The 21,061-nt window shown below is 51.4% G+C and overlaps 1 protein-coding gene and 1 long non-coding RNA gene across 3 annotated transcripts in view; one reads left to right on the plus strand and one right to left on the minus strand.

The window, feature by feature from the left end:
• The window catches only part of PER2 (period circadian regulator 2), a 35,014-nt gene extending 15,527 nt beyond the window's left edge, over window positions 1-19,487 (minus strand). The window contains exons 1-12 of one of the 2 annotated variants that reach the window (XM_080670910.1): window positions 19,330-19,487; window positions 13,075-13,322; window positions 12,528-12,590; window positions 10,979-11,133; window positions 8,185-8,306; window positions 6,793-6,994; window positions 6,267-6,318; window positions 5,228-5,370; window positions 3,761-3,839; window positions 1,548-1,654; window positions 617-770; window positions 300-408 (exon numbers count right to left, since the gene is read on the minus strand). In XM_080670910.1, the coding sequence (XP_080527036.1) occupies window positions 300-408; window positions 617-770; window positions 1,548-1,654; window positions 3,761-3,839; window positions 5,228-5,370; window positions 6,267-6,318; window positions 6,793-6,994; window positions 8,185-8,306; window positions 10,979-11,133; window positions 12,528-12,590; window positions 13,075-13,304 (1,416 nt within the window). In that variant the 5' untranslated portion in view covers window positions 13,305-13,322; window positions 19,330-19,487. The remainder of the gene's footprint in view (window positions 1-299; window positions 409-616; window positions 771-1,547; window positions 1,655-3,760; window positions 3,840-5,227; window positions 5,371-6,266; window positions 6,319-6,792; window positions 6,995-8,184; window positions 8,307-10,978; window positions 11,134-12,527; window positions 12,591-13,074; window positions 13,323-19,329) is intronic. The other variant, XM_080670911.1, reaches the window with a different exon arrangement.
• Window positions 2,616-9,025, plus strand: LOC308249430. Its single transcript, XR_013960726.1, has 8 exons — window positions 2,616-2,745; window positions 4,190-4,336; window positions 5,174-5,312; window positions 5,449-5,617; window positions 6,730-6,762; window positions 6,918-7,016; window positions 8,082-8,289; window positions 8,579-9,025. It is a non-coding gene; the product is annotated as an uncharacterized lncRNA (long non-coding RNA).
• Window positions 19,488-21,061: the final 1,574 nt, after the last annotated feature.

A 21,061-nucleotide genomic window follows, 5' to 3' on the forward strand; every position in this document is an offset into this window, starting at 1 on the left:
CTTGGGAGCTGAGTTGGAAGCAGGGGTCAGGGTGCATCCTTCAGCCATTAGCAAAAGGCTGCAGGTCAGAGACAGACCCCAAAGTGCAAGGCTGGGGCTGCCCCAACCTGGGCAAGCAGCAGGTGTGCCCAACTGTCTGGGCCTGGCACAGACTTTGCCCAAACCGCCCACACAGTGGAAGAGAGAACAGGCACCAGGGTGCAGTGCAGAGTGAGACGCCGGAAGGATGGGACCTCAGGACTCAGAGCAGTCCTCAGGCTGCCTACAAGGTAGGGATTGTCCTGCGGGTGGGCACTCACCTGCAGCAGCAGCCGGTGGATCTGCTCCGTGAGCTCCTGGATGCTGGGGTGCAGGGCCTGCTGCTCCTCTGCGCATGGCTGAGCAAACACATCCTCATTCAAAGGGCCCCTGCATGATATTCATAGTCTGATAGTCAGGCTGTGCTGCATACCCCTGCAAGGCCCTGCTTCCTCTCTGCTGCCACCGGCCTGCTCACCACCCTCTTCCTCCCTCTCACAGCTCTGCTTGAACTAGGTCCCTCCCACTTGGGGGCAGGGGCAGGGGTAGGGGCAGAGGCAGGGGCAGCCTAGTGGCCCAGGGCCCTAGAAGCACTCACACTCTGACTCTGTGCCGCCCGATGATGAAGGAGATCTTCCTGCTCCAGGGGTTGATGAAGCTGGACCAGCTGGTGTCCAGTGTGATGTACTCCCCATTCCGGGTGCGGAACCGAAGGGGAGAATAGTCGAAGGGCTGCCCGCCAGACTGCAGGACTAGGAGAAAAAAGAGCATTCGGGGGTGAGAAGCAACCAGGCTTGCAGGAAGAGAAAAGACAAGCCCAGATGCCTCGAGTTCATAGCTATTTGAAAATTTAAGAGCTGCCAACACCTGTTCTAAGCTGTAGCTCTCAGTCTGTCAACTTTCTTTGTATGTGTGTGTGTCTTCTTTTTATTTTATTTATTTTTTGAATTATTATTTTATTGATATTATTTTTTTTAATCTTTATTGTTATAAATATTACATATGTCCCCTTTCCTCCCACATTGACTCTTTCTAGCTGCCCCCCGTCAGTCCTTTACCACCCTATTGTCTGTGTCCATGGGTTATGCATACATCCATACAACCGTTCCACTTTCAGTCATGACAAATGTTTGTTTTTGGCCACATCATTATGTTTCAGGATGCACATCTCTGCTAGCTTCCACTGGATGTCTCCAAGTGTCATCTGTATCTGTGGGGCCTGGGCTTGGGGGCATATGTGTTGACCACTACCCCAGCCTGCCCACTACCTCGCCCACCGCAGCTGAACCTGTGCCCCCCTCCTCCCACCTGCTGGGGATACCAACAGTAAGAACAAGATGTCACTCAGGCCACGGGCCACAAAGGAACCCACGGACAGTGCCAGGACTCTGGCAGGAGGTGGGGCATCCATCACCCATACGTTGCAAGCCAGTCTGACCCATCTTTGCTGGATGCTGACCTCGGGAGACACCCAGGCACATACCAGCTTTTGTCAAAGCCTTTAGGATTCACCATGAGAAGGGACCTACTCTTTTTGTGGATGGCAAACATCAAGGGCTGGTCACTGGGGTGAAGCTTCAGAAGCACAGGGGTCTCGATCAGGTCTTGAGGTAGGTAGCCCAGGAGCGGGACCGCTCTGCAAGACAAGTGCACAGGAGTGTCACCCCTGCAGTTATGCTTGGGGACACATTCCATAATGCAGCCTCCAAACAGGGGAGCAGACCATCTCTAAAACCGTCTGTCCATTCACAAGGAAAGAAAACAACTACCAGCTCCCCTGATAGCCCCATTTACAGGATCAAAATTTGGGAATTGGGCTAACAGAGAAGCAATCTTTCAATTAATTAGTAAAAGATTACAGCATCCCCATGGGTCTGTAATACGAAACAAGACCCTACAAGGTGGCTTTAGCTTTGTGTCTATTTCCTGAAAGAATCAATCATGAAAATGTTCCTTTTCTTCTGTTAAGATCTTTTTCTTTTTTGTGTTTCCTAAGTTTGGCCAGATATGGTCTGGCATGGATATTTTAAATTTTTTTGGCATGGATATTTTTAACGAGTTTTGAAAACTTTTTAACAAGCCTGCACCTGGAAACCCTGCCTGCACATCTTCTCCAGCCCAGGAGGTTTTCCTGCTCCTGTTACTTTGCCACTATATCTACTCCTTATTTATTGTGGCTTCCCTGGGTATCACCAGTACTGCCTGGGGACCTGCCCTCAGTGCCCACTGATCTTCTTGTAAAAGCTGTTAGTTTCTTTTCCGAGAAATGGTTTGTGTCCATCTTCCCAGAGTCCTGTCCCCTCTGCTGTCCAGTGCCCTCTGCAGCTTGGCTGTAAGTCCCCTCTTCTGAGCTGCACCTCAGCCTCCTCTCCTCGGGCAGTGTTCTTACACCCACACAGATGTTTCCCAAATTCTTCTGCTCACGTGGAAGGACATTCTGCTTTGAGTCTTAGAGAGAGGCCTCCCCGTTCCCTGTGGTGGGGAACTCTCTTGGGCCTTGTGTTTTCCTTTGGCCGGATGTACAGAATGTTCTTGGCGTCCTCCCAGTTCCAGGCCTGGCCAGGAGGGAGCGGGGAAGAGGAGGAGGAGGAAGGGAAAGAGGAGGGAAGAGGAAGAGGAGGAAGAGGGGGGAGGAAGTGGAAGAGGAAGGAAGAGGGGGAGAAGGAGGCGGCTTTGCTGAGGAAGGCTGTGCAGACTATGTGCGCCTGCTTGCCAACCCTTCTGAACGTGAGTTAAGTGGACTCCTAGGGTGGGTTTGCAGATAGAAGTTCTTAGATTTTTGGAGGAATAAAAATTATGTTGAGGTTGCCTCACAAATGCAGCTCCCAGCCCCACCTTCTGAGATCCTGGTTGAGCAGGGCTGGTGGGGCCCAGGAACCTGTGCCTTGCAGCCATTCTGCCACCTGAGCAGCCTGGAGCTGGAGGCCGCTGATCCCGGGCCACCTGAGAGCAGAACTTTCCCAGGAGGCCCCAGGGTTTGTGCCCAGGGGTGGGCAGTGGAGAGAACCTAACTCTCGACAGTGTCTGTGGAGGTGACCTTGGCCCATTTCAGAAAGCTCAGCATGCTGGCTCTTCTCAGTCTACTTCCCATGTGTCTTCTGAGTAAACTCCCTGACTGCCAGCAGCCTGGAGCATTTTCTGTGCAGAAGGAGCTGGGGGAAGGCACACCAGGGCCCTGGCCCAATGCCAGAGAACCCTCAGATGTCAGTGCTCCCAGCAGCTGCAGCATCCTGGCTGGGACACCCACAAAGGGGCTCTGGACAGAGCGTGCAGGTGACACGCAGGCTGGCAGGTGCACTTGTGCTGGGACCCGCCCATTGATGTGCACCTGTCCCAGGCACACCATCCCCACTTGTACCAGTGCTTATCCGTGTCTAACTTTGAAATGAGTTTAAACAGTCTTAGAACAACTACCGGCTCCTCTGATAGCCCCATTTATAGTCTTTGTATCTCAGGAGGTTTTTAGTGTAATTCCACAATTATCTCATTGCTTAAACATACTCAAATGCTTTTGTTGATTACCACACATAACATGCAGGCTTAGATTTAGCTCAACAGCTTCAATGTCAAAACCATGAACATTCATTGAGCTTTCCTTAGTTATGAAGTAATTACCAAGACAATGACAGAACACTAAATGTCTAGTGAGGGAACCTGCGGGCCTGGGGATGCAGCACTGGTTCTGAGACAAGGGTGAGCACAAGGCGTGCATGGACAGCGGGGACAGCACCACGGGACTTACCTTTCGTCTACATCCTGGAACAAACAATTGGGCGTATGTGTGGTCGTAAAAATTCTCTTTTCCGGAGGAATTCTAGGGGCTGAAAGAATAGAATTTTGCTCAGATGTCTGATTCTGAGAAATGCACACATTTTGTAGTTACATGACAACTACTAGAAAACCACGTGCTTCGTTCAGTGATAGGGCTCTGACAGCAGCCTGAGAGCCCTAGCTGGCCCCTCGGCTCTGTGGGCCAGTCCTAGTCATGAAAGCCAGGACTTTCCATTTACAAAACCACACGCTATGCACAGGCTTCTCAGAAACTCTTGCTGCTGCAGGGCCATAGTCAAGATTTTAAGATCCAACAAGATGAGCAGAACAAATTCTTTTTAAAAATGAGTTAAGTATTTGGATTGAAACTTGTGCAAACGTCAATGTATTGGGACTTCAGTTTCTAAGGTGGGCAAAGATAATTTGCATAAAGGAAGTCATATCCAGAACTTTCCTCAACTTCCAAATTCATGGACAAAACATTCAACATTCCAAATGCTTCATTCTTGATGGCAACTGACCTCATGGGCGAATAACCTGCTGAAATGTAAGTAACTCTATAAATCTTTACGAACTGTTTGGAAGACAATATTCTATATGCAGGAACCCATCGAATATTTAAAAGCAAGCCACATACCTAAAACATTTCTACCATTTAATAAAATGCCTTTTAAAAAAAGACATCACTAACCTCTGAGAGGTCATAGATTCTCTGCTTTCAGAGGTTCTGACATGGGGATTTGCTGAGTTGCCACAGTGCTGTGGCCAGTACGAGACTATGTCCCAGCTTGTTGGGGGGGGGGGGGGGGTTGTTAGAAGGACATGATCAGGATGCTTGAATAACCCAGATTTGGTAATTTGGGGGGTGGCCTGAGGAGCTGGCAGGACCAGGAAAGGACACCTGGCGAGCTAAGCCTGCTATAGAGACTAGATTTCTATAGGCAGCGATGGGGAGGGGGGCTCTAGGAGCAAACACAGGGTGTTAGGGGGCCAACTGTCTGCAGGAGCCTGGTGTCAGGAGGATGGCAGACTCAGTGGAAGGTAAAAGTGGGGATGGCTTGGGGTTCTGAGGAAGAGCTGGTGTCCCTGCACTTCAGGCCGAGGCCTGGGTGTACACAAGGATGGGAGGGACTTGGGCCCAGACTGTCAGGACTGTTCTCACTGCATGGATGGAAGGCAGTGGGTGGGGAAGGGGAAGGGCACCCGCGGTCACAGTGAGATGTTGGCACACAGACCCTTTAACTGCGTGGAAGGTGGTGTGGCAGGGTCCCAGGAGGGCCAGGTGACAAAGGCGGGTGTGCTGTCTCGAGGGACATAGAGGCCCTGTCCACGGCTGGGGGAGGCTGGGCTGGAGTCTACCTTACAGACATTACATCTGAGCCAGGGGAGTAACTGAGGGACCAGAGGAGCCCTTGGCTGGCCTGGGCCTGGCTGTCACCTTCATAGCCGGAGTGTACCCTCTCTGCCAGCAGCACGCAGCACAGCTGGCTCTCAGCACCCTGCTGCTCCGGCACTTTGACCAGGTAAGGCGTCATACGGAACGGGTGGTAGTGGATCTCATCTTCATGGTTCTTCCCGAAGCTGAAGAGGAGAGTGCCATTAGAGGGTGGAGTTATGACAGAAGGAACCATCCCTTATTGCTGGTCCCCTCCCCCACAGCTGGCTGTCATCTCAGCAATCCCTTCATTTGTTGTAAAGATGCCCTCCCATCCCACCCCAGCATACTGGTAGATGGATGGGCTGCCCTTGGCCTGTTGTCTCTGCCTCCTCCCCACCAGAGAAGCTGGGCCCACCACCTGGCTCCTCAGATTTCCGATGACATCACAGGGTAAGTCACAGTCATCAGCCCTGAGCATTGAGAGATCTTTTGAGCCGTCTCTAGAGCAGGTTGAGTTTTAATTAGGGAAAGGAATGCTACTCCAACAGTGGGGTCCTGGCCCGCTTTCTGAGGGCACCACTGTCTGACCAGCGGTCACTCCTGACACTGCAGCTGGAGGCTTATCTGGTCACCCCATTTTAGGCTAAAAGCCCGTTGGGCAAGCTACGGGGCTATCCCCGGGAAAATGCACTTAAAAAATATACACTCGAACCAAAGGCTGCATGTACTTTTGGGGTCCTCAAGGATCCCAGGATACACGCCTCCACCGGGAAGGCCCCTGGCCCATTTCCAGGTGATGGACAGCAAGTCGCGGCTCCTCGGGCTGACATCCACAGTGAGGACTGGCTGAAATCACCCCACTGTTGACCAGGCTGTCTTAACCCCTTGTGAACATTTAAAATGCAGCTCTGGCCACGTGTATGCGTGCTGTAAGGCCCACGCTCCAAAGATGGGAGCATCGACAGGCTCATGGCCCTAACTGCCTGTAGTGGAGCAGGGACTGGTGGGAGACACCTGGACCTCCTGCACTTCCCACCAGGTGCTCTGGATGAAATGGTTGGGCCATTTTAAGTTTAGGAAGACCAGTAACTGGGCTTACCTGACACGGCAGAAGAAAGATTTCTCCTCCATGCATTCTTGGGTGAAAGAATCTAAAAGAAAAGCCCACAGTCACCCATCCAATGACACAACGAGGTATAGAGAGCACTGTGTCCTCCTAAAGACAGCACCAGAATCAGAGCCACGGTGTGACACAAACCTGCCAGAGCTCAAAGCGAAGCCTTAGAGAGCCTTTATCCCAGTTCTGACTAAAATGAAATATATTCATGAGCGTGGCACATTCCAGAGTTTACAGCCAGGGGTCTGATGCCCCCAGATGTGCCTGGGCCCTCCCTGCTCTGCAGACTCACCTCAGACTCCAGCTTCTTAGAACTTCATTTCTAAAATGCCTAACATGTCCTATAAGCCTCTGAGATGTTTTCTCCCTCTCTGAAATTCATGAAAGGACTATTTTTTCTCTCTAAATTTATTCTGAACAACTTCTGATCTCTCCCCTTGGACAGAGGCCGCCACGGCTGTGCTGGTCTCCGGCAGAGGTGAGGTGGGCGGCGCTCCCTTCCCCTCACCTGTCCCACTGCAGACACTCCACGGAGGAAGCTTGTAAGGCGTGGTAGAGCTGTGGAACACGCTAATGTCATGGGGCGCCAAGAACTCCACGAACTTGGCATCGTGAAAGGTGTCTCTCTTACAGTGGAAGATGGAGGCCACTTGGTTGGAGATGTACAGGATTTTCCCTGTGACCAGGGACACAGCCGCAGCGAACATGTCCTGGAAAGGAAGAACATCCTCGGTCAGAATGGGCAGAGGGGACGGGACAGTATGGGCACACACTTGGGGCAGGTGACAGGAAAGGGGCATGGAGGGTAAGGGAAGGCCTCTGGGACCCTTCCTCAGTCCTGACCAGAATAACTCTATTTCCCCTCATATATACTGGGGTCCAAACAGGACATTATTTGAAGAATCACATCGGGGCTCCACTGCCAAAAGGAACCCAGGGTGCGGATTCCCACGGGTGTCATCCATTCAGTATTCTTGGGTACAGAGCCCCTGGCGTCTGAATTGAGAGGTGGAAGAGGCCCTGCACACCTCTCCCTTTGTCACCTGGGCTGGGGTGTCCCTCTCCTGGGGTGCAGGGGACTGTCTGGGGGCTGCAGGGCTCTGGACCTCTTGAGCTAAGGACTGGTGGTGGTGGGGGAAGTACTGGAGGAAGGTGAGAAGGAGTGGGAGTTCAGTTCTCCAAGACAGCTTTGAGAAATGTGGTGCTCTCTGCTCTCTGAGAAATGGGGGCTCAGGGTACAGCCAACCTGCTCCCCGTCCCCACACCTCCAAGGGCCCCACCTTTATCAGCTACTTTAAAATGCATCAGGTTTGGCCCTAGCAGGTTTGGCTCAGTAGATAAGAGTGCCAGCCTGTGGACTAAAGGGTCCCAGGTTGGGTCCTGGTCAAGAACATGTACCGCAGTGCAGGCTTGTTCCCTGGCTCTGGTGCAGGAGGCAACCAATTGATATGACTCTCTCACATCGATTTTTCTGTCTCTTCCCCTCCCTTCCACTCTCTCTAAAAATCAATGGGAAAATATCCTCAAGTGAAGATTTAAAAAAAATAATAATAAAATAAAATGCATGAGGTTTGGAGTCTCATGAAGCCGAGTTTAATCCCAGGGCACCCCCCATGAAGCCCTGAACAGTGAACCAGTTGCCCCTGGCGTGTCCTCACCCTGAAGTGCACTGTGCTTGGTCAAGGTGGGGTCACTCTCCCACACGTGAGGTACGGGGTGGAGTGGCCAGGAGAGCACAGGGTCTGGGAGACATCTGCAACAGGACTTCTGAACCACTGACTACATTCTTTTTCTAAGGTCTGAACTCACTTCCTGAAACTCCAAATTCTGCTGCCATCAAGCCACCGGCCAGGCGGTCATCAGCTCACCGAAGGAGGACTCCCCAACAGGAGACACTCACCGTGCTCTTCATAATGACCTCGGAGGTGGCGCTCTGGATCTCCTCTATAGTGTAGGAGGGCACATCGGGGCCGCAGCTGTGCTTCTCGCTGGACATGAGCAGCTGGTAATACTCCTCGTTGGCTGCGGGAGAGACCAAGAGGCAACTCCTAACTTACTTTTCTCATGAAAAGTGGGCTAGGAGACTATCTCCTGGACGTTGAGAGAACAAATCACAGAAAGACAAAGACAAAACAGAAATCTGGGCGTTTCCATGAAAATCAGGCCTATGGTTACAGAACTTTGTAAACAATAAATACACGTTATCTTAAATAACATGGCCACAGAGTTCCACCTAATGCTCACTTTCCCCACGAGGTTGTTAATCATGATGCAATGTCATCATTTCCATGCAGGATGGCTGTGGCACCCCTGGTCTGCCTCCCGTGGTGGTCTCAACTGATACCCCATCCAGACAGAATCAACTGCTAAGGTCACTGGGCACAAGAAACAACATGTGGAACAAGCTTTTCAGAAGAGACCCTGAAGACAAGGGCCACTCATCCTGGAACATCTGGCATGGCTTTGGGGTGACCCAGCCATGGCCAAGGGGCCGAAGAGGGCCCCCTAAAAAGCCACACAAACCAGCACATAGCCACCTTCCATGTCTGGCACAAACTCTCCCAGCCAGACTACATGAAACAATCCCTTCCCACGAAAGTCATCCAAACATTAGAAATGTGAACATTATTTGAAATGTGGCTTGGTATCCTCATTAGTGACTGGCTTTGCTTTGACTACAGGCTATACCTTGAGATAGTAGCTGATGGTAACAGAATAAAGCACTGTTTCACCTTTCTATCAGCCTTGGAGGTTTTTCTACTCTTATGCACATTTCTGATATGTGGTGTCCACTGGGACTCAGTGCGTGTGTGAAATACGTACGTGAAGGTAAAGTGGGGGGAGGGCTCACACATCTGCCCCAAGGAGATACTGACTTTCCCTCTGACTCAGCTTACTCGTCACAATGGACCAAACAGCTAAGAAATCCCTCCGCGTGCAGGGGCTGGGGTTTCACTGTAATGACAAGGGTCCATGGAGTAGCCCCAGTTGCAAGACCAGGACTGCACACATGCATACCTGCCCCAAGACTTCTACTCTTTCTCTGAGGCACTGAGGACATTTAAGAATTCTCCAAGTTCTCATCCCATTTCCCAGCAGCAGATTGAGAGGCCAGGCTACAAGGACCTCTCGACCAACTTTATAGCTAAACCATCCTGAGATGACCCTGAGCACAGGATCCTGGTCTGGAGGCAGAGGCACCAAGGTGACCTGAGACCCAGGACATGGGGTGTCTGCCCAGTGAAAGGTCTGGTGGCAGGAGCAAGTGAAGGCAGATACCTAAGGGCTTGGAGTTGATTGAAATGGAAAGTGTCTGAGCCCAATGACACATTTTGGGTTTGTAGTGTTTACTCATAGGTTCCTGCATTTGTGAAAGTTCCTGCAATGTGTCCTCAGACAAAAGCCTTTCTCTAGTCCACCAACCAGCGCTAAAAGCTGTCACGTGCTGCCATCTATACTAATAAAAGCGTAATATGCTAATTAGATCAGGCTGACAGGACATCTTCTGGATGTCCGACTTCCTTCTGGTTAGGGGGCGACCAGGCTGGCAAGGGACCAGTTAGGGGGTGACCAGGCTGGCAGGGGACCAGTTAGGGGGCGACCAGGCCGGCAGGGGGGCAGTTAAGGGACAACCAGGCTGGCAGAGAGGCAGTTAGGGGTGAGCAGGCAGGCAGGCGAGTGGTTAGGAGCCAGCGGTCCCGGATTGTGAGAGGGATCCCGGACTGGAGAGGGTGCAGGCTGGGCTGAGGGACCCCCCACTCCATGCATGAATTTCATGCACTAGGCCTCTAGTCTAATGATAAAATCCAAACATGCCCACAGGTGGATGAAGGCTGGATTTCAGAGGTCCTGTTACCATGCACCTGTGATGGAAGGAGGCACTCTGCCCTGCCTGCCTTCCTGGTCCAAAGACCACCACCACTGAAACTCACATGTTTTTAGATAGACAAGAAATAAAGGTGTGGCTTAGTAGTTGAGTTTCAACCCATGAACCAAGAGGTCACTGGTCCAATTCCTGGTCAGGGCACATGCCGGATTGTGGGCTCAATTCCCAGTAGAGGGTGTATAGAAGGCAGCCGATTGATGATGTTTCTCTCTCATCAATGTTTCTATCTCTCTATCCCTCTCCCTTCCTCTCTCTCTAAAAATAAGCAAAACATATTTAAAACAAAAAGAAATAAAGAGCCTGCGGTCTTGAATGAAGAAGCTCTAAGATATTGTCTTTCAAGGATGAGCTCTGTTAAACCCACCCACCCCTGGGATCCCTTCATGCTTTCTTTTAAAGGAGGGGCAAGTCCTCAGCTAAACACTGTGGAATGTTTCGCTTCAATTCCACTCTGAGCTGCCCACATCACCGGGCCATCAGTGGTCACCCACTCCAGCCAGAGCCTGGAAGATGCTGCACTCTCCTCACCATGACCTGACCTAGGCCACAGCACAGAAGTTTTATGTTGTAAATAGGTTTCTCTTATCAGCTGGCTTTCTACCCACTTTATTTTTTCCTCTAAAAGTCAAATGCAATAGACAGCTTCCAGTGAATTGAGGTTTTCAATTGTGGCAGCTCCACAAGACTCCTAAGTTTCTTTCTTCTGTGTCAGGATTGAGTTTTGAAAGCCAACACAGTCCACGCTGTAATCTGGGGGGATTGGAAACTTACTTCTACAGGTTGGAACAAACACACGAGGCAGGCATACCTTTCACCTGCTTCACGCTCCTCAGGGCGTACTTCAAGGTCGCCAACGTGCTGGCTTTCCCCTTGGCCTTCTTGTCTGTGGGGAGGTGGACCTTCAGCTCCTTGAGCGTTCTGATCAGTTCCTTGTGTGTGTTGGCTTTGGCAGACTGCTCACTACTACAGAGTGAAAAAGATCAGACGTTAGCTTTCTGGGGCCCTTTTCTGAAGAGATGTCCCGTCTGGTCCAGTTTCTCAACTGGGCACTAGGACATCTTGGCCCATAGTTCTCTGTGGTGCCTGCAGGATGGTGAGCAGCATCCCTGGCCTCACCCACGTGAAAAATAACATAAATGGGGACACTTTAAAATGGAGTTGGAGCTGCCATCCCCAAGCAAGCTGCTTTGTAGTCTTACTCCTCAAAACTTTGGAGTTCTAAAACAGGGCAACACTGTGTCCCAAAGAACTGTTGACAAAGGAAACAGGAAAGCAGATATTTTAGCCGCCAAACTGAAAATTAAAAACTGTTTAGAATTAGTGTCACTATGTTACCTTATTTGCACTACAGAAATGCCTTCCTTCTATGGATGTAATTGATCCCCTCCCCTTTCTCATAAACACCCCTTGCCTTTGCCTCCTAATTGGAACACTATTTGGGTTTCTGCCTGAATCAGTGCGTCCTAAATAGCTGTTCTTTTTACCTCAAATAAATGCTTGTTGCCTCTCACTGTGGCCTTTTATTTTTAGGTTAACAATTACTGAAGACCAGCAGCACTCCGCCAGCTGTGACAACCAAAAATGTCTCTAGACATTGCTATGTCTCTTGGGGCAGACGATTCGCCCGTGGTTGAGAACCACTGCTTTAACGCAAGTGAATGGGTCAGACATCCCTCCAGCTGGCTTTTTCCCCATGAGTGAGAGCCAGGCTGTGCCCAGCAAGGCCTGCTGGTTGAGCTGGGCCTTTCTTGTCTGCCTCAGCTAGAAGATGATTAAGTGATGGAGAATACAGAGGACAGCAGTAGCTTCCTAGGGCATAAACATGAATGAGGAGTATAGGAAGACCCCCAAGAGGAGAGGAGATTTATAGAGGGATCTTCAAACTTAAGGAGCAGAGACAGGGGAAGGCAGGGCAGGTGGGCACCAGCTGAAGGAGATGGACGTGTGTAGAGCAGAAGGTGCAGAGAGAATGATGGACATCAGGTGTCTACAATGGCAAAGTGCCCTCATGCCCAGGACTAAGAGCTGGCTGTTGCTCCAGTGAGATATGAAAGTGTCTGTGGATAGGAAGACAAAGACCTAAACAGGGTGAGGAAAGTCCAGATGAACAGGTCTCAGATGCAGACAAGGTCTGCTTGGATAGAGCTGGAGGAGCAATAGACCAGAACAACATGGGGGCTCTAGGCAGCCTGCAGGGACAGTCGTGTCTGGAAGTGCACAGCTGGATTCAAAACGCAGACCAATAGTTTCTAGAAGAAGCCTAAAACAAGTCACATATCCCCCAAACCTAACCTCCAAGGAGAAATCTTTGGGTTTCTCCAAAGATTCTAAGTCAAAGGGGTTCTAACTGGCCTTACCTGCAGCCGCTTGTAGATGGGTTGTGTTCAGACTTCGCCAGCATTAGGCTGTAGGCACTTGGACTATAAGGACAAGAAATAAAGACAGAACTCAGAGACTGTTCCATCCATGGCTCCCCCATCTAATCAGCGATAACAAGCTGGATCACACCACAGTAAGAAACACGAGGTTAAGGTAAAACTGACACATAAAACCTTCAGAGACCAGGAAAACTAGGTATTGGGAGATGAAGAGCCAGTGCTAAAGGAGCAAGTTCATTTTCTACAAAGTACTCAGCTGCAGGTGAGGTTACCTGACACGCCGCCTCCCAAGATCTCATTATGCACTACCAATCTGTTGGCAACCGGATCTTCAATTACCAAGTGGTATCATTAGGAAGGACAAACCCTAGTACATTTTAGTTATTCTAAGTTAACAAGATTTTCAAAAATCTGGAAAAAGTTGATCATCGTGATTTAAAAATGGTAAAACAATCAAATTACAACAGAATGAGACCCTGAAAAAACAAACAAGGGCCTCGCCTCCACGGGCCCTGGCTGCCCCTACCTCTCTTGAGAATCCAGTGGCTCCACCAGCATCCCCAGCTCCTTGCCACTGTCGTCACAGTCACTGCCCTGCGAGTCCCGCCCTGTGGAGCAGTTCTCGTTGGTCTCATTTCCGCTTGAGCCACTGCTCATGTCGACATCCTCCTGGAGCAAGACCCCACTGGGTGTGGGCTCCATGGGCTCCTTGGTGGGGCTACTGGGGTTGGGGGCAAATCCAGCAAATTCATTCATGTTGGCTCCTGAAGGAAGCTGGAAAATGAGAGAAATGTCAGCCAGAAAGAATGCAGCCTTTCCGTGTCTGTCTCATTAGGGTCTTTCTCCATATTTTGCCAAGTGAGGGAGTAGTAGTCAGGGTCATTCACAGGTATCTCATGGGTATTTTTATTTGTTCTTATTCACTGAACTCCCACCTGCCATGAATTAGGAAGGCAGTTGAATTAGGCAGCCCCCTGACATGGCAAGCTGCTGATGGCCTCGTCAGAAGGCAACAAGAGCATTGATGATCACTGCTCAGCATGTAGGAACTTTGGGAAATACACAGGTTCCCACTGAGTGGCTGGCAGGCCTGGGACCTACAGGTTGTCTGGGATCTCCCCAGGTGATATGGGGAGCAGCAGAGTTCAGAAATCTCGAGCATCACAAGTTACAGAAGACCCTGAAACCAGGTTGCAGGCAGAGGGAGAGGTGAGGCTATGAGGAGCGGGTGTTACCCTGTGAAGAGGGCAGAGCAGGTGGGGAGCACATGAGTTCCAGGCACTGCAGGCATTTCCAGTGCTTGACTAAGGGGATGCAAGAGGAGTGCGGAAGTAGGTAGAGTGCAGAAGGGAGGGAGGCCAGCGAGGAGTTTACACATAAATTACACATAATTTATCTGGGAAACGACTAGGAACCACTGAAGCACTGTCAAGTACAGACTGATGTGACTTAATTTGCATTTGGACCCGAGGGCAATCACACTCCCTGGGGTGAACTTTGGCCACAGGGGACAGGTCAGTGGAAGTGGTCAGTGGCTAAGTCCTCTCTCCATCCCTCCATTGATTGGAGCGTTCTGAAGCTGTCTGTCCTTTCCTTTCCTCTCTTTTCCTCTGTGTCTTTTTTTTGGATAGTCTTGCTGATGAGATCTCCAGGGGCAGAGTGGTATGCTGGGTGTCCGTGAAGCAGGGCCTCATCATTAGGACGTCATCACGTGTGTGTGTCCTGCCTTTTCCTCTTCATTTCCCTTTCCCTCACCATGACTGCCCTGGGATTGCATCTCCCAGTAAAGTGTAACCCTCTACCCCGACTTCGCTTTTAAAAGAACCTGAACAAAGACAGACTGAACAGAGTGACAGAGCAGGTTAGCTGGATGCTGGAGAAAGAATATTTTAGGTAGGGACAGCAAGTGCAAAGGTCCTGAGGCAGGGAGTTTGAAGAAGATAGCTGAGTGTGGAGCAGAGGGCAAGGCAAGAGGAGGGTGATATTAGATCAGAGCCAGATCTGCACATCCAAGTGGCAGAACCTGGACTCCGGCTTTATTCTGAGTGAAATGGGGAACTGCTGGAGAGTTCTATGCAAGATGTGACTCATACTTTAACAGGGTTGCAGGGCATGGGCAAGGTGGAAGCAAGCTCTTTCAGAGGGCTCTTGCTATGGTTCCGTAGAGTTGCCAAAGGGCTGCCCACCCAACTTCCTGGACACCTCCTATGTCATCCTGCAGTCCTCCTCAGACAAGCAGCCAGTCCTTTTTTGCTGAGTGAATTATGAAAGCTGAGTGGTTACATGAGCAGCTCTTGGGTGGTGGGGGCTTCAGTGGGTCCCCCACTTTCTGACAGTGTGGTCTTGAGCAAGTTCCCTTCCCTGTCCCTGTTTCCTCATCTGTCAGATGGGGCAACAGCAGCACCTGCCTCCTATTGGCTGCTGGGAGGGTGAAAGGATGCAGGCGTGCAAGGTGTCTGGGATGCAGTCAGTGTCCAACAGAGGCTAGCTTTCATCATCACTGTCCATTACGATGGGAACACAGACACTGTAACAGAAATAATTTGTTTAAAAGGAGATATTTCAGCCCTAGCTGGTTTGGCTCAGTGGATAAAGCATTAGCCTGTGGACTGAAGGGTCCCAGGTTCAATTCTAGTCAAGGGCACATGCCTGGGTTGCGTGCTCGATCCCCAGTAGGGGGCGTGCAGGAGGCAGCCGATCAATGATTCTCTCTCATCATGGATGTTTCTGTCTCTCTTTCTCTCCTTTCCTCTCTGAAATCAATAAAAATATATTTAAGTAAAAAAATAAAGTAAAAGGAGATATTTCATTGCCAGGAGGGCTATCTCTGGCTTGTATGTAAAGGACTAAGAGCTCAGCTGGCCCCACCCCAGGCATACAGACATCCCCAGGAAAGAGCATCACACACTTTGCTTCCATCATGCCCTGAGGGCTTCGCTTAGCTCCTTGCAGGAGCTCCTGGCTTTCATGGTCCTGGCCCTGGGAGACTGAGTAGGGCTCACTGAGTAAGAGTCACATGATTACCTTAGGTGGAAGACAATCTTTTTTTGCAAAGAGGGTCAAGCAAGCATGCAGAAATGTGAAACAACAAACCAAATGAAATCATCCTAAACTTCATCATTCCAGAAAATGCATCGCTCAGCACTGACAGCTCTAATGGACCGACCTCAAATTGCCAAGTTGGCAAAACCAATGTGCCCCTCAAATCAGACTTTGCCTCCTGCCTTCCACAAACATTTATGGAGCACCTGCTCATGCCAGCACTGCCCAAGCCGTGGGGAGCCCCGGGAAAGCTGGGTTTCCAGCCCTGGGGTTGGTGCTCATGGTCCAGGGTGCCAGGGGCCCAGGAAGGAAAGGGGCTGACAGGGAAGCTGGTGCCTACACACCTGCCCCTCGAGGTTCCTTTGCTGCCCCCTTCACAGATGTCTACACATTGGCTCTGTCCCTGGAGAACAGTCAGACCCAAGGAAAGGGGCTAAGCTCAGGCCTTGACTTGGGTCATTTGATCATACCTCTGGTGGCAAGGGCTGCCTCTGCCGAACAGAGGACCGTTAGAAAGTGCAGTCTGCGATGAGGTCATAGTCTGGGATGGGTTTCGCAATAATATAGGAGGGGGAAGAGGTGGGGATGGAAGGAGGGGGCCAGAGCTAAAACTCTTTGAAGGTGACCGATGGGTTCATGGGGATTCATTACACTATCCTCTCTACTGTCATATATTAAGAGGTTCCATAATAAATACTAAAAAAATAAAAAAGGGAACAAAAGCATAGCCTGGGCCCCTGTTCCACTCACCATGGCCACCCCAGGACAGGTAAAGGCTGCTCTCATTCAATAGCCTTGAGCCTAAGGGGAAGTTCATTTCCTTGTAGAAATCAGAAATCAGCTCAATCACTTAAGGCAATTGACTTTTTAAAATGAAAGTATAAATACATGCAGAAAAGTCCCAAATCATAAGGTCACAGCTTGATATATGTCCACAAACTGAGCACCCGTGTCCCCAGCCCCCAGATATCCCTGGTGGTCGAGCCACCACCCAACCCTGGTCACCCACCACCAGTCTGACTTCTCACAGCCTGATTAATCCTGCCTGCCTTTGCACTTTATGTAACAGGATCTCACAGCCTGTGTTCCGTGTCCACAAGCTGGCGGTATGTTACAACCTAAGATTTATAATACTTTTGCGTCTTCCTGGTAGGAGCCAAGTCCCCAAGGCCAGCCTGCTGTAATCTGAAGAAAATGTTTGTCCTGCTAAACAAACATCGTGCTCTCCATGGCAACAGCTGGGTAACTGAGGAAAATGTGACTGCAGTGTCCAAATATGGAGGGGAAGGAGGCTGGGGAGACGCACGTCCTGGCCTCACTGGACACCTCCACATGCTGAGCTCTGCCTGGTGACACCCCAAACATGGAGCAGCACAGATTTAAAACAACAATGCAAAAGTGCCAGCTTCCCAGCTGTGGCACTCAGGGAATCGGCTACCCTAGGTCCTGTGAACACCAAGCTGTTCTTACTCTCCTCTCTGTCACCCCAGGGAGAAGAGCACTAGGAGCCCTCAAGGCCTTCAAGAGCTAGAGCCTCTCTGCCTTCAGAACTGCCAGTGGCCTTGACTCTTGCCCACAGCCGGTGGCTGCTCACCTGGTCACTTACTGCTTCTGATTTGCACTAGACTTGGAAACACAATAACAAACTCGTTACAGATGTGCACAAAGGAGCATAGAGTTGACAGAGGCCCCTGTCAGGACCTGCAGGTCCCCTGCTGGTTCCACAGGTGGGCCAGCGTCTGCAAGGGAGGGGCACAGAGCATCTGCATAGCTTTGGGGTTATGTGTTTCTAGTAAGATTTGCCTAAGACGTAGTTTTCGGCGTCACTCTTTCTTTTGACTAAATGCTGAGAGGTCCTGCCAGGCACTCAATGACCTGACAGAGCCTGTGGTTTGCTGAGGCCCAGAGAAGTTACATCATCATTTAAACACAGAGGTGTGCTTGCCAGGATTTTTCTAAAAGTTAAGTGTGTGCATCAGAAATAGTACAAATGAAAGGAAACTTTCCTATTTCCTTCTAAGCAGGCAAACATGCCTCACAGGGGATGTGCCTTTACAGAGTAACCTTATGTGGCCTGAAAGCAAGACTGTGTCAAAATCTGTGTAGGTGCCTGGGGAAGTCATCTTTAGAGTGAGAAGGATCCAAAAACCTAGGAATTGAAACAGACCTCAAAGATGGCCTAACCTGAGCCCCTCTTATAGAGAAGAAAACTGAGTCCCAGAAGGGGAGCTGAGTCACCCAGCAGCAGCTGGCAGCAGGGCTCCCCCTCCGCACCCAGCATCCAGTCTCCACAGAAAGCCAGGGCTGCCTTAGTGCTGTACCAGTGAATCACAAGAGGAGGATGGTGACAGATAACTGCAGACACCCACGATATCATCCCTGTGTTGGCATATCACGTAGCTTCCACTTAAAAAGGAGTCCTTTTCCCATTTCACCCACGCACCTTATAAAAAGTGATTAGCCTTGTATTTAAAAACTCAATGGCCAATTAAAGCCTCAGGTAGAGTCCTGTTCCCTTCCTAGTCAAATCCAGCCTGGGACCAGAAACCCTGGGTAAGGGTAGGGGCATCTCCCATTTGCAGCCAGGGAAGTCAGTGGCCTTGCTGTGTCAGACGGGGGAGGTGAGAGGTACTCATGGGGGCCTCTGCCATGCTGCTAGGGTTCTTAACATTTGGGGATCTGAGGCCCCTCCTTCCAAATTCCAGAACTCTCAGGGAGTCAGCACCCAACTTTTGGCCTTCATGGAACCTCATAAGCTCAACCTGACCTAGCTCATGACCCTGCAGACACCCTGAGCTTAGGCTTGGCCTGGCTATGATGTGTGCCCCACAGGAATCTGGGCTCCAGTGGCCTCATCTGTCAAGCCAAGGGGTTACCCTAGATGATTTCCAGGGTACCTGCTGGCTCCGTTGTTCTTTGAGTATGAATCAGCTTCCCAAACTGGTTTCTTTGCGTGGGTTACAGAAACCGTGGCAACCAAGTTGTCATCCCTTACCCTGGCCTTCCTGGAGAGTTTAGCAGGCTGCCACCTGCCCCCTTGGCCTATGTCTGGGACTTGGCAGCCAAAGGGACACCAAGAAGGATGGTGTGACTGATGTATCACAGTGGGACCCCCTCTTCTACCCAAGCTGGGGAGAGAGAATAAAGGCAGGGAAGTCCAGGGTGGGCATAGGGAGTGAGCATGAGGTGAGGCCTTCCTGCCACAGGGTTCCCATGCCCACCAGTGGCCCTTCCCTAGCTGGAGACTTGGCTCTCTGGTCTCAGAGCAGGAAGCCTGTTTCCGAAGGGGCCCTTCGTGTTCCCAGAGACAGTTGCACTGACCGTTGGTTGCCTTCACCTTTCCGGCCCTCTCCACTTTGGGCGTGGGAGGTTTCATAAAAGAAAATCATCTAGAGAAGGACAGGCCAGTGTGGTGATCACAGCAGCTCCGTGACCTTAGACAAGTTGCATAACCTCTCTGAACCTGTTTCTTTATCTGCAAAATGGGGATAACAGTACCCACCACGCACCTCAGGCCAGTTTCAAGACAAGAAGCAATCAAATGGCCCAGGAAGCTCTGGGATCGAGCTTCCCTGGGCTGGCAGAATCGCCGCCGTCGCTCGGAGGCCGCCCGCCGGTACCCCAGACCCGCCCGCCCGAGGCCGCGCCGGCCCGGCGGCGGTTACGTAACCAGCGAGCCGGCGTCCGGACGGCTTTGGGCGCCCCAACCTGGCACTGGTCCGCCCCGCCGCGCACTTACCGCGGAGCCGCGCCCTCGCTTGTCCGCCGGTCGGTTCGCGCGTCCGTCCGCCGAACTGGCGCCCACTGTCGCAGCCGCTGAGAGCAGCGCGTAGTGAGCAGCGTGTAACCGCCGCACAGCCCGCCTTCGCCGCCGCTGCCGCTGACTTGCCGCTGTCACATAGTGGAAAACGTGATCGCGCGCGCTGCGCCCGCCCCCGGCGCCCCCCATTGGTCGCGATGAATCTTCATTTGCATACCAGGGGGGCTGGCCTGCGTATGCCGCACACCCATTGGCCGCGGTGCCCGTCGCTCTCTTTACATAAGACGCACATGGAACTCCATGTTCACGGCGTCGGTTCCTCAATGAAGACGCGGCGCTCTCTTGCTCCCCTCCTCGTCCTCCCGAGTGGTCCCTTCCACTTCCGGCCTCGGTGTCTTCCATTCAAGACAGCTCGCGTCCCCAGCTCGGGGAGCGCGGAGTGGCGCGTACCACCGCGGGATGGGGGGAGGAAACAGGCTCCTCCGCACCTCGTTCCAGCCGGCTGGCCGGCGAGCCCTCGCTGAAGTCCAGGCCCCGGGAGGCTACCACCTTCAGCGACAGGCCAGAGGCGCGTCCCCAATGGCCGCTAGAAACTCCCTGAGGACATCTTTCATTCACACATTCGCATTCATTGACTCTCATTCATTCGCCGCTAGGCGCTGGAGCTCCCGGTAAAGACCAAGATCAGGCGGTCCTGCAAGAGCTCCCGGAGCACGCCCACCCAGGCCACCTAGGTCCCAGATCTTCCAGAACTGCCAACTTACAAGAGGCCTTTCTTAGTTTTTAGACCATGTGTCTCAATTTTTGGTTCAGGAATAGGATCATTTTTACTATGGAAGGTACGAATGAAATGATGTTGTCCCTGCATCCTCACGTCATTAGCGACCGTCCTGTGTAAAGGGAATTTAGTCAAATACTGAATTGGGTATTGTGAATCATAAACTAACCAGGGCGGGAATTATCCCAGAGGCTCCATGATGGAGGCAGCACTTGAAGAGTGAGTGAGAAAGGAAGGCGATTGGAAGGAAGGCACAAGCCACAGAGACACAGAACACTGAGCCCTGGACACCTTGCTGAGGCCATTTGTTCTTTCAGTAAACACTGTTTGGAGCATGTTAAGCCCCAGCCTTCTGTCTAAAGTGTCAGGATAGTGACCCAGTAGAGAGCAGAAGCTTACTTGTAGGACCTGACACAGGCTCCAAGGCAGCAGGCTCTGAAATGCAGTGTCTGATGGGAGAGGCAAGGCTGTCAGGGCTCTGAAGGGCTGAAGGGGAACTAACTGTCCAAGAAGCTGGGGCCTGCAGCATCTCCCTCCACGTGCCTGTTCTCCTTGGCCTCTCCTGGGGACCAGGGATGGAAGGGAAGGAAGAATTATGATCTGATAGCCTGCAGGCAAACTAAGCTGCCAGTTCCTGAAGCCAAACCCACATTCAGGAATTCTTACCACTTCTTTTCCTCTCCTTAATAAGGTGTGCATGCAACTTGGTCAGATATAGATGCAAACTAGGGCAAATACAAAGTTGATTGGGACAAGCCTTCCCATGTAGGCCCTGGGAGGTCTGCTGTGTGGCCCACACTTCACTGTGAGACTGTCCCCGCCTCCTGTTTCTCTGACATTGAAACCTGAACAGACTTCCTGCTCCACTCCCTAACACACACACACACACACACACACACACACACGCACGCAAGCAAATCCAGGCCCAGCTGC

The sequence above is a fragment of the Plecotus auritus genome, assembly GCF_963455305.1.
Source record: "Plecotus auritus genome assembly, chromosome: 5".
NCBI classification, from domain to species: domain Eukaryota; kingdom Metazoa; phylum Chordata; class Mammalia; order Chiroptera; family Vespertilionidae; genus Plecotus; species Plecotus auritus.